We start from the raw sequence: 12,190 nt of genomic DNA, 5'->3' as shown, positions 1-12,190 counted from the left end.
ACATCCAGACAAGATTCAAGTTACCTCTGTGATTTATCTGCTTAATGCTACATTTAAATGTTGAGGTAGTTGCTGATGTGTTAACTCGCTTTTTATCTAACACAATTGTTCCTCAATTTATTGACAATACTAATGGACAAATGCTATAGATAACTTATGATGTGCTCATTTCTTGTCAGATGTTAGACATTTAGTAATCTTCTTTAAGATGTATATGGTTTATGTAAATGCACTTTGGAGACGTATGTGTGCTTACTAGGGACTAACACAAGGAACTGTGTTTTGGTTTGTAATTGTGTTTTAGTTCGATGATGATGTATCCTCTCCCGTGGGCTTCTGGGATATACAAGTGTCCCTCGATGAACACTTCAGAATCTGGGCTGAAGCAGTAGGACATCCGGGGATTTCTCGCCTACTCTTTTATGAATAATGCGGTTTCGGACATACTAATCTGTTCACATACTCTTTTTCCCTACTATATAGTAGTTAAGTAGGCATATTAGAATGCAAATTAAGTATACGTACGTCCGAGTCTCGCGAGAATTAATGCAATTCTCGCCTACTCTTTTATGAATACAGAGGATTAACATACTTATTTGCTTGCCTACTGCTTTTTGCCTACTATATAGTAGGGAAGTATGCCATTTCGGACGCAGCCAGTGGCTCTCCAGGACTGAAGTTGCCCAGCCCTGTACATGTTAAACCCGTGGGCCAACCGCCGTTAAACTGGAAAGAAGAAGAAGAATGTTAAACCCGCTTGCCATAATCGTCTGACATATTAACACTTATGCGTGGCATGGCCTAATTTCCAACCACCCGCAAAACGCGCAAAGAAAACTAAGAAAATCAAGCATATCGGAGCACGTGCGTGTTAAACGAGACCAATAAATAGTTTTCTGCTCATACGGCTTACTGTGGTCGGCTACCTTGCAAAGCACGAGCGGTCTCTCTAAAATGGAGGAAGTTACGCCTTTGTTAGGACAAGGAAACAAATGGCGTGAGGGTTAAAAAGCAAATGCTCACTGTTGTGTCTTCCATGCGCCCAACACGCACCGCGTCAACTGTACTGTATGCACGACGCGTTTGGGACAAAGTTAAACTTGCGTTTGCTTGCACATTGTCCACATGGATTTGCGTAAGTGAGAGATGTACCTGGGAAACAGTGAATCGGGTTAAGTGGATGTATACTGGGGGGTTGGGTGTGCTGTGCCGATTGGTCGCTCTCACCAGCACACATACACACACGCATACAGGCAGTCAGTCAGGGCTTATTTTAACACAAACAATGTGGGCAAACAATCATGTATTTCAATAGAATTCGTGGCCGCTGAAAAACGTGCTTAAGATGCATTGACGTGGTGCTTAGGGGAAAAGTGACAGTCGATCAGTTTCATTCTCGTTTATTTATTAATCTCCATTTTTGATGTTGGAGAGAGAAATGAGTGCAAATGGGCCCACTGGTACAAATGCTGCTGGGATTTTGCAGATCCGCTTTCACAAACTGACAAAAAGTAACGCTACATGCTCGAATTTGAAGGGCTTTCCGGTGGTTTTGTCGTGACCGAGTCGTAAATGGTAAGAAACCGGCGATTTCTCTCATGTACCTTTTGTATTTGGTGCGGTTTTCATTTCCCGTCGTGGGTGACTTTACTGCTGTAGGACTGTATGGGAACTGTTGATGCACATGATGATAATGTAACATACTTTGCCAGCGTTTTCGCACTGAGATCGCGGCAGAGGTCATCTTTAAACAGTCCAGTAGGAGCATATCGAAGTGTCTTTGACAGCAATTTATGTTGAGTTTTTCAAGCTTTATCTTTGTCTTGATGGATTCTTGACAAGACGGCCTACAAAGGGTTGCAACTTAAACCCGAGTAGCCACTCTGTTACAAAAAAACAGTTTAAGACGCTAGCTATGTTTTGAAACATGATAGCTGGTTTCTAGCCGGTTTGAGATGGTTATAAGCTGGTCGACCAGCTTCCATGCTCCAAACAACATTATGACCACATTAAGCTGGCATCTGGTTAGCTGGTCAAAGATGGTCTTCCAATTTGCACCAGTTAAAAACAAGCTGGCAGTTTAAGCTGTGTTTTCAGCAGGAATATATTGCATGTGCATGTTGGTGTTTTGCAGCATTACAACGTTTTTGCTGTTAAAATGTCATGTTGATGTGGAATCAATGTGTTCTGCTGCTTAATTGTTTTGAATTAGATTGCAATGTTCAGCTTAATACACAACTCATTAGTGTGTTGTGGCCAGTTGCAACAAACCCCTTAGGAGTTAAGAAAAGCCTGAGTTATAATTCTATAGGCCATCTTATAAAAACATCTTCTAAAAGTATTTCCCTGTGTTTTGTCGCAGGACGGAGCAATGACAACATGAATCAGTCCTACAAAGTGGCTGGCAGGGATGGCTTGGAGCGTCATGGCGATCCACAGGAGACCAAGGCACTTGATAGCCGCATCAGCTCCTGTGGATACCAAAGCACAAAGCAGCAGGGGGACCAGGGGTCTGCCATGCATTTCTTAAACTCTGGCTACAAACTCTCCACATCGCCGTTCGCGTACAATCCGAGAGAATCCACCTCCAACTACAGTCCGTTGAGGAGACTTCAGGACCTGACCACTATGGTGAACCATGCCGACATGAGTTTGCAGGACAAGGACTTTCACAGGCGAAATAAATTGCTCATGCACAATCCCACTGGCGGAGGTGAGTTTGGAATAGGCCTTTATCACACGTCCAATTCGCAAGGAAACACTGACAGGACTGCTATTCAGGATCTGGACAAAAATGGTTTCTCACCAGTAAGCTCTGATAGCTTGGAACATTTTCCATCCATCCCAAATGGAATTTTGCATTTCGAGTCGACCCTGTTTGATAGTGGGGACAGCAAGGATAATGAGGAGGAGGAGCATGATAGGGTTGATGTGGTGGCACCGTTTAAAGACACGTCAAATAAATGCCAGAAACGAAATCTGGCAAACACAAAGGCTCCTAGCAGCCACAGGCTGGACCTAAGTAAAAACAAACATGGAAGTTGTAACCTTGTTTCTAAAAATACAGTGAAGTCTAACCCTCCTGGTAGTCCATCACATTTGCCTGTCGAGGTCATGATGGAGGATTTTGACAGTATGGATGATTATTCAGACAGTGACTGTGATCTTCCCAGCACTGAGAACAGTGCTTCAATATTCAACTCTGGTCTCTCTAAAAGACCAAATTCACCCAGTGACTCCCATTCAAATCCTGTAAGATGTTTTTATGTTCATCAGATTTATTGTTTCGTTGTCTTTGTTTTTTTTTTTCCTAACAGGTGTACAAGTTATATTGTTAGATTTTCCACCTAAGAATGCACTATTGTCCAGGAAGAAAATCCATTATTTTTTATATATACAGTGTATATGTGTATGCACATATACAAATACATATAAACTTCATACATATATATGTATATATATATATATGTGTGTGTATGTATGTATGTATGTATATATGTATATGTATGTGTATATATATATGTATATGTGTGTATTCATGCACACACACAGTGGGGTCCAAAGGCTCAAAACCACACTGACAATCTGTAATTCAAACCTTGAAATAAACTATTTTAATTAAAATAAAATAAAATGTTATGACCTTTTGTTAAAATTCTGAACAATTTCTAAGTCACTAATCTGGTAAACAAATTTGTGACATTGATCATGTGAAGTCATATGTGTTTGTTTCCATTGAAGCACAAGGTGCTCTTTGGGAATTTTCAAATCATGCTGGATATCATGATGATCAGGATTTACTCAAATATGTGGAGCAGCTCAAGTGCTTCTCTGATTAAAGCAACATAAAGTTGTTTTGTATTGGGAATCAGAAATGCAATCAGAAAAATGCTAAATATAAGCATTTTCACTAGCAGTCTGAGATTTTTGGATCCCACTGTGTGTATTATTTAAGTGTGCATTTTTTTTTCACAAGAATTAAGAAATATCTGAAAATCAAATGTGTGTTGTAACTTCAAGTAGAATCACTTCTGTCAGTTGACCAAAGTATCCGGCTGATGCTGGTAATTCCAAAATGAAATGTTAGTCTATCACTATAAAAGACTATTTGTTTAATTTGATAAACATGCATTTTATATAACATAAGGGGTAATAAGTAGCACATTATTTATATCAACATAATAATTGCATGGTACCTTAGCAATTAAAAGTATATTCTTTATTTTTTCTCATCTTAATATGCAGAAACTCAACTCATTCATAGGTTGATCTGGCTAAACACTGGCACTATCAAAACATTGCTTTGCCACAACAACATTGGCTTAACCAGTATATTTATATATATGTATATTATTATTATTATTATTTTTTAACAGGAGCACACAGGGGGAGTGTTTGGCTTGCTTGTTTGAAAACTCATTATTTTTGCAATTCAGTATGATGACGTTTATGGTGTAGAAATTACACACTTCCACTTCAACAACATATTTGCTACTTGTAAGCTGAGGTATGTTTATTTACAGTTGGTATTGCCCAGTTGTTTTTAAATTACAAGTTGTCATAGACGGAAGTCATTTGTATCACCCTCCCTCAAGCTGAACACCTCTTGAACCACACAGTTGAGTTGGAGCTTCATTTTTTCCAGTGGAGCAGAGGTCTATGCTAAGTGCTTGTTGGTTCATACTTATTTTTGTGAAACTTATCTGACCACGATCTTTGTCACAGGAAGGACAAAGGCTGTAGTATGGACTAGATCAATATTTCATTCACTCGTGGGTTGCAGTTAGGTTAGGGCTGCACAATTAATCGAATTTCTAATCGTGATAACAATTACGGATGCCACAATTGCGTAATCATTCAAAGTGGCAATTCATCTTTCAAAGTCCACTTATGTTATTCTGCGTGCTTAATTATAAAAACATATTTTTACTTTTTTTTTTATTTAAAGAAGAAACCAATCCAATGTATAGTTGACATTTGAGGCTTAATACTAAAGAAAAGCAATACAATTTTTTCGGTTAGAGTGTTTTCAGGTTGTTTATTTTCATCTAAAAATATGGCATGCAGTTGCTTCAAACAATGGTATTAACATCATTCAATGCTAATTGTGATAATTGTAAATAAAATGTAATCATTATAATTTCAAGGGAATAATCGACAATTAGGATTTTTTTTTTTTTACTCGTGCAGCCCTAAGTTAGATTGTCACCCACAAACAGCTCTTTGCAAGTTGAGAGTATCTGAAATGTTAAAAGAGTAGCCTAAACAAACAACTCAAGCTGTCTTGACTCATGTTAATGATGTTTAACGAATGTTGATTAAACGGACAACTTTTTATTTTAACCTAAAGTCCAACAGCCCAAAGAAGAAGCAGCTCCCAGGTATAAAGTACTCTGTAGAAGATGTCGTGTGGGCCAAATTCAACCGCAGACCCTGGTGGCCCTGTCATGTAACCGCTGACCCACAGATTGAAGTCCACACCAAAATGAAAGGTGATATCTTTTGTTTTGATCACCTTTTGTATGACTATTCATAGTGGATGCCTAATTTCACGTGGGTGAGATGATATTCTATTGACATAATATGGTTATCGATTTAGATTTTTTTATGCACTTGTTCAGCTTTTACTTAGAATTTAGAGTGTCTGCAGACCGTCTTTGTCCTAAAAGCAATAGAAGTTCTTCCACATGTATGTTGCAAGACAGACGACACAGTGTAGATATTTTCGTTTTGCTGTGTTCAAGAAAGTAAATGCTCATGTTCTAATTTAGCACGTAACAAGATATTTAGCATTATTAATATTATCATGGAAACCAAAACGTCTTATAAGTTAAAACCATTCTTAGAACTCATTGTTGTCATATTATCACAGAATAATGGCATTTTCTTGCAGACCCCAGTCGTCGGCCATGCCGTCTCTATTTTGTCAGGATGTTCGGGGAGATCATAGACCAAGCTTGGGTCCCGGCAAAAGCCACTTTTCCTTTTGAAGGAGGTCATCAGTTTGAAAAACTGCCTGTACTTAGACGGAGAGGAAGACAGAAGGACAAAGATTACAAATACACGGTAAAGCTTTTGTGTGTTGCAAACTTGTAACTTTTTTGCTGTTATATTTTGAAAAATGAATGTTTATGATCAAATGACATTAATGCTTTTGATAGAAAGTTAATATGTTTTGTTTATTCTACAGGTTCCCAAGCGTCTAATGCCTTCATGGAAAGCTAGTGTCTTGGAGGCAGAGGCAGCACTGACCAATCGGTTAAATAGCGAACCTCCTTTGACTGTAATTCGGGATGTGCACATGCCTATTACAGAAGACAAGGCACCAAAAAGTCCTGCTTGCCCGACATCTACTACACAGTCCACATCATCAGGCTCAATTTTGTCCAATGGACTAGATGCATCCATTAAAAACAAAGGAAAACCTGGCACTGGAAGCAAAAAGAAGGCAACTAAGAAGAACAGCTCAACTGTAAAATCTCCTGTGAAACTAACTGAAAACTCTTTATCTAAACCATCATCAAACCCTTCATCAGACAGCTACAAACCTTCCACAGCCGCTGAATGGCACAAACCAGACCCCCTAGATAGTCCATATTCAGATATTGACTCTGTCCCGAGGATTCTTTGCCCCAAACGTTCAGTGGAATTGCCGCAGGAGGCGATGGCGAAAGAATTGAGCACTAAACCTAAGAAAGTACAGCCAAGTAAAAAGACGAAAAAAGCCAACGTGGACAAGCCGGTGAAGAAAACAGAGGCTGGTTCAAAATGCACAACAAACCGTAAGCTAAAGAAGTCAACGCCCAAAGAAAAAACACTTAGGGCTACGAACTCCAGACAGAAGGAAAGCAGTTCCCTGGGGTCCTCAGATGGGTCTTTTGCCATGCACTCTCATTATTTTCCTGCCAGCAATGGCTTAATCTCAAGAGCACTTGCCGCCAGGAGAAAGACCAAGGAGAAAGATTTAAGTCAGGAGCCAGAATCTCGTTCACCATGTGCTGGTGATGAAAACTTTTTTTACAACAAGTGCTCATCCCCCACCGACCATTCTGAGTTGTCAAAACATCAATGGCAGGTAAAAACAGAGGCCAGTGAAGAGTCCACGGATGACTCTAACTCCCACTCACCCCTAAACCCAACTCTTATTAAGTTTACCAGAATCCGAAAAGAGAAAAATGGCATTCATAATGGACCTCGACATAAAGGTTCCAAGTCAGATGTGAATGAATCCTCCCTCAATTCCGTTAAAATCAAAAACGAGAGCATGATCTCAGACACTTCGTCTTCATCCATCCCGTCTCCCTCGATCTCTCCTATGGATGCTTTCCAGGATATGAAGGAGCTTTCTTTCAGGTCTCTTGTCAAAGACGAATGCAGCTCAGGAGAAACTTCGCTCCTTGCGGATTCAAACTACAAATTCAGCACTTTCCTAATGCTCCTGAAGGATCTGCACGACAGCCGGGAGAAGGAAGGGAAACCTTTAACCCTCCCTCCCACATCTCCATCCTCTCTCATCAGGGAAGAACCTTCTTCTATCCCACCTGGAGAAGAAGCAACAAATGAGGTGCTTTGTGAAAAGGACTGGAAGGCAATTGCGGATCAGAACAGTCGGCAGGGGAAGACGTCAACGCCAAAACAGGGCAAGGCCAAGCTGAAATCATCAGTGAAAAAGGAGATGCAAAAACACGATGGTGGGAACAATTTAGTTTCTCCACTGAAAAAGCAGAACTCATCAGTAGGTTTGGATGCACTTGAAAAGAGTTTGCCTCTGCTAGGGGAACTTTCCAACTCTCACCATGATGCTGTTCCTGATGTCTGTGGTAAGGGCACCATCTCCAAGGTTGCTCCTAAAAAGCGATGGCAAACATTTGAGTCTGGCATTGGGAAAAGCACCAAGCCAAAGAGCGATCCGGTTGGTTTGAATCAAGATGTAGTGAAGGAGTCCACAGATCTAAATGGAGTTTTCAAAGACAGTCTTGAAGAAGCGGCTCATTCTGACATCCCTGATAAAAAAGATGCTTCAGGTAACTTCAGGAAATATTAGATTAAGTCTCAAAAGTTAAAAACCTTATCAATGTTTTGGGCTAAATTCAGTGAATTTTGAATTATTCTGTTCTCAGAAAACAAAAGGCATAGAAAACCAAGCAAGAGACTGATTGAATGCAGTGAAGAATATGAGCAAATATTTTCCACAAAGAAGAAATCAAAGAAAACTCCCGAGTCCTTTAAAACGGTAAGCTAATTTTGCAACTCTTTACATTGTTTCTGTTGACCCAGTGGACTTCAACCTACAGAAATTGATCTTTTTTTTTAGTATTGAAATTTTTTTTCAGTAACTCACCCATAAATAAACATTCTGTCATTATACTCACTCTCATGTCATTTAAAACCTATTTGACTTTTTCATGGACATAAAAGCAGATTTTAGATGTTATAATATTTTGCTCTTCTCCATACGACAAAGTGGATACTATAGTTATCAGGCCTCAAAAATCACAAAAAGATCTATATAAATCGTAGTTCATTCATGCATGCATTCAATTCAAAATATTTAAATGCATGCAAGAGCCAGTGATGTTTGGCGTCATTGACATTGACTTGTGGCACAACATGCAACACGAGGTGCCAAGTTTGAAAAGTACAGAAAGTACTAAAATTGTCATAATTCAGGCTTGGATGAGGTATTCCGAACAAACTATAGGTAAAAGGTAATCCGAATGTGCAAACAGTATGTGAATAATGTTATTTCATGCCTTTCCTGAAGGGATCTTGGATCGCCAACACTGTTGACCAGCCAGCACCTGAGCAGATCACACCTGATGCTTTAAGCTCTTCACCTGAAAAACCCTCTGAGCAGGCCACACCAGAGGAGCAGAAAGAACCAGCAGATAATCTTGTATCACCTTCAACACTGTTATCGCCATCCTGTGAAGGCCCATCACTAAACAGAGAGTCATGTAAGAAGAAATCTGGTAAGAATGTGTAGTTTAAGACACTTAACTTCACTTGTAAATGTCAGCTGTAGGTATAAACATATTTTATATTGCTGTTGCAGCACCCTCAGATAGAAAGAGACCACGTAAGACTGTGCATAAAATTCTAGACTGCACCGTTGAGGGGGATTCTGTAAAGATCCCAAAAAAAGAGGTTAGTGTTAAATTTGTGGTGTCGATATGATTTCTGAAAAATTATGAAATGTTTTGGGGTCTTCTGTATTTGTTTTTACTCTTGTTGTTGTTTTTTTCTTTTTACCTCTGTTAAATCAGGAGAGTAAACAAGATATCAGCCCAGATGAATCCGATGTCAAAGATATTCAGGTAATGTTTTGGGGTGTGCTTTATGTGGAATGTATTTTTTAGTAATGTATATAGTAATTTTAATAAATTGGTAATACTTTATAATAAGTATACAGTAACTTAAAAATAATTAGCAAACTATTAGTTTATAGTTAATTTCATAGTTTATAAACTGTATTCTGTACATTAATACATTAATAGGTTATGTACAAATAGTGCGTTCTTCATTTATTGTCATGTAGTTAAATTATTATCGCTTAATTAGCTCATATGTAAAGAGTTAGATAATGTTTTATTATCCTTTGTTAACAACTTGTTAACAATACCTAACTCATGTACAGTATTTAAATCCGTAGTAAAGGAGTTGTTAATGGCTTATTAGAAGTAAATAGTTCTTTCTTTAGATTAGGTCACAGAAAATACTAAAATAAAGGCAATAACCTACCTTTATTAGACATTAGCTGCATTAATAGTGAGCATTCCTAAAATGTTTACAAATACAAAAAAAAGCACAAATGTCTATCAGTTCTGTTTACAATAAAGCATTATTTTACATTTCTCTACTATTAATGTTTTTATGAACATCAAATAACATACAGTATAACACAACTATATATTAGGGTTGTGACGGTGAGGACATTTTCCCACCGGTTAATCGACGTGTGACAACACCGGTAATACCGGTATCACCGTGGGGGCGGGGCGTTCCCTCTTTTCCTAGATTTCCTTTGCTTTTAAATAGCTTGTAAAAGCGGCCTGCGCATTTTACTTTCACTTTGAAATAGCGGCAATTCGGCGTAAAGCAATTGTTCGAAATGTATAGCCTGAATGCACTGTAAGTCGCTTTGGATAAAAGCGTCTGCTAAATGCATAAATTATTATATGCAAACATTTTGCATCCTATGTCTACTTTAAAAATATCTTAATTCAAGTGATGAAGGATTTCGTAAGTGTGACAGTAATCAGTGTTGCGTACTACTGTAAGGTTTACCCTGCCTGACACTGTGTATGTATGTGTATATATATATATATATATATTTATTTATTTTTAACAGAAACAGGAAGAGCCTGGACCTACACCATCAAGCCCGTGTGCTGCATCAGGTTTGTTTTCTCATGTGTGACTCTTATCATTATATTCTGTCATCTATTTGTTGTATTTTATTGAGAATATTGTTTGATTGATCCACCGTTCTATTTTCCAGAAATTTACAATCATGTTTATTTCTGTCATCCTTAGCAGCAGCTCAAAGTGAGGATGAAATAAGAACATCATCCCCAATCCAGCAGGACACAGCCAGTGTCTGCCAGATCCAGCTTGAAGGAGAGCAGAGCAGCCCGTCAAAGCCTCAGGCAAAGGAGTCACACACAAATGACGAGGACTCCCTGACCTCTGAGGTCATTATTATTAGCTGCACATTTTTCATCAGCCTATAATAAATATGATGTCATCACTCACTCACCCTCACGATTCAAACCTCATGATATATCTTCTTCTGTGTTTTGATTCATTGATTAATCATGCTGAGATATATCTCTATTTATAGAGTTATATAACTGTTTTTTGTGTTTAATTTTCAGGTTTTTGGTGCAGGACTCAATGACAGTGCTTTTTCAAGCAGAGATTCTTTATCAGGTGATTTAACAGGATTCTCGACCAATAGAAAATCAGGGGAGAAAGGTGGAGGTGCGTCATTGAAGGAGAATGTTTGCCAGGTAAAAATCCTATGTGTGTGTATGTGTATATATATTATTATTATTATTATTATTTTTGCATCCAGCATTTGGTATATACAGTGGGTACGGAAAGTATTCAGACCCCCTTCAATTTTTCACTCTTTGTTATATTGCAGCCATTTGCTAAAATCATTTAAGTTAATTTTTTTTCCTCATTAATGTACACACAGCACCCCATATTGACAGAAAAACACAGAATTGTTGACATTTTTGCAGATTTATTAAAAAAGAAAAACTGAAATATCACATGGTCCTAAGTATTCAGACCCTTTGCTGTGACACTCATATATTTAACTCAGGTGCTGTCCATTTCTTCTGATCATCCTTGAGATGGTTCTACACCTTCATTTGAGTCCAGCTGTGTTTGATTATACTGATTGGACTTGATTAGGAAAGCCACACACCTGTCTATATAAGACCTTACAGCTCACAGTGCATGTCAGAGCAAATGAGAATCATGAGGTCAAAGGAACTGCCTGAAGAGCTCAGAGACAAAATTCTGGCAAGGCACAGATCTGGCCAAGGTTACAAAAAAATTTCTGCTGCACTTAAGGTTCCTAAGAGCACAGTGGCCTCCATAATCCTTAAATGGAAGACGTTTGGGACGACCAGAACCCTTCCTAGAGCTGGCCGTCCGGCCAAACTGAGCTATCGGGGGAGAAGAGCCTTGGTGAGAGAGGTAAAGAAGAACCCAAAGATCACTGTGGCTGAGCTCCAGAGATGCAGTCGGGAGATGGGAGAAAGTTGTAGAAAGTCAACCATAACTGCAGCCCTCCACCAGTCAGGGCTTTATGGCAGAGGGCCCGACGGAAGCCTCTCCTCAGTGCAAAACACATGAAAGTTTGCTAAAAAAACACCTGAAGGACTCCAAGAGGGTGAGAAATAAGATTATCTGGTCTGATGAGACCAAGATAGAACTTTTTGGCCTTAATTCTAAGCGGTATGTGTAGAGAAAACCAGGCACTGCTCATCACCAGTCCAATACAGTCCCAACAGTGAAGCACGGTGGTGGCAGCATCATGCTGTGGGCGTGTTTTTCAGCTGCAGGGACAGGACGACTGCTTTCAATCGAGGGAAAGATGAATGCGGCCAAGTACAGGGACATCCTGGACGAAAACCTTCTCCAGAGTGCTCAGGACCTCAGACTGGGCCGAAGG

At 39.1% G+C, this 12,190-nt stretch overlaps 1 protein-coding gene across 1 annotated transcript; it reads left to right on the top strand.

The window, feature by feature from the left end:
* Positions 1-722: 722 nt before the first annotated feature.
* On the top strand, positions 723-11,012 carry LOC107668568 (histone-lysine N-methyltransferase, H3 lysine-36 and H4 lysine-20 specific-like; the record flags this gene model as incomplete). The annotated part of the gene is made up of 12 exons (XM_016460502.1): positions 723-1,575; positions 2,363-3,252; positions 5,351-5,492; positions 5,894-6,066; positions 6,191-8,024; positions 8,121-8,233; positions 8,765-8,972; positions 9,056-9,147; positions 9,267-9,317; positions 10,352-10,400; positions 10,537-10,694; positions 10,878-11,012. Coding segments are annotated over exons 2-12 (3,828 nt in total), but the record flags the coding sequence as incomplete, so codon positions are not given.
* Between the last annotated feature and the right edge of the window lie 1,178 nt (positions 11,013-12,190).

The sequence above is a fragment of the Sinocyclocheilus anshuiensis genome, unplaced genomic scaffold, assembly GCF_001515605.1.
Source record: "Sinocyclocheilus anshuiensis isolate Anshui unplaced genomic scaffold, SAMN03320099.WGS_v1.1 scaffold264, whole genome shotgun sequence".
Lineage (NCBI taxonomy): Eukaryota > Metazoa > Chordata > Actinopteri > Cypriniformes > Cyprinidae > Sinocyclocheilus > Sinocyclocheilus anshuiensis.
The sequence above is the reverse complement of the archived record's forward strand: the minus strand, read 5'-3'. Positions and strand labels throughout refer to the sequence as shown.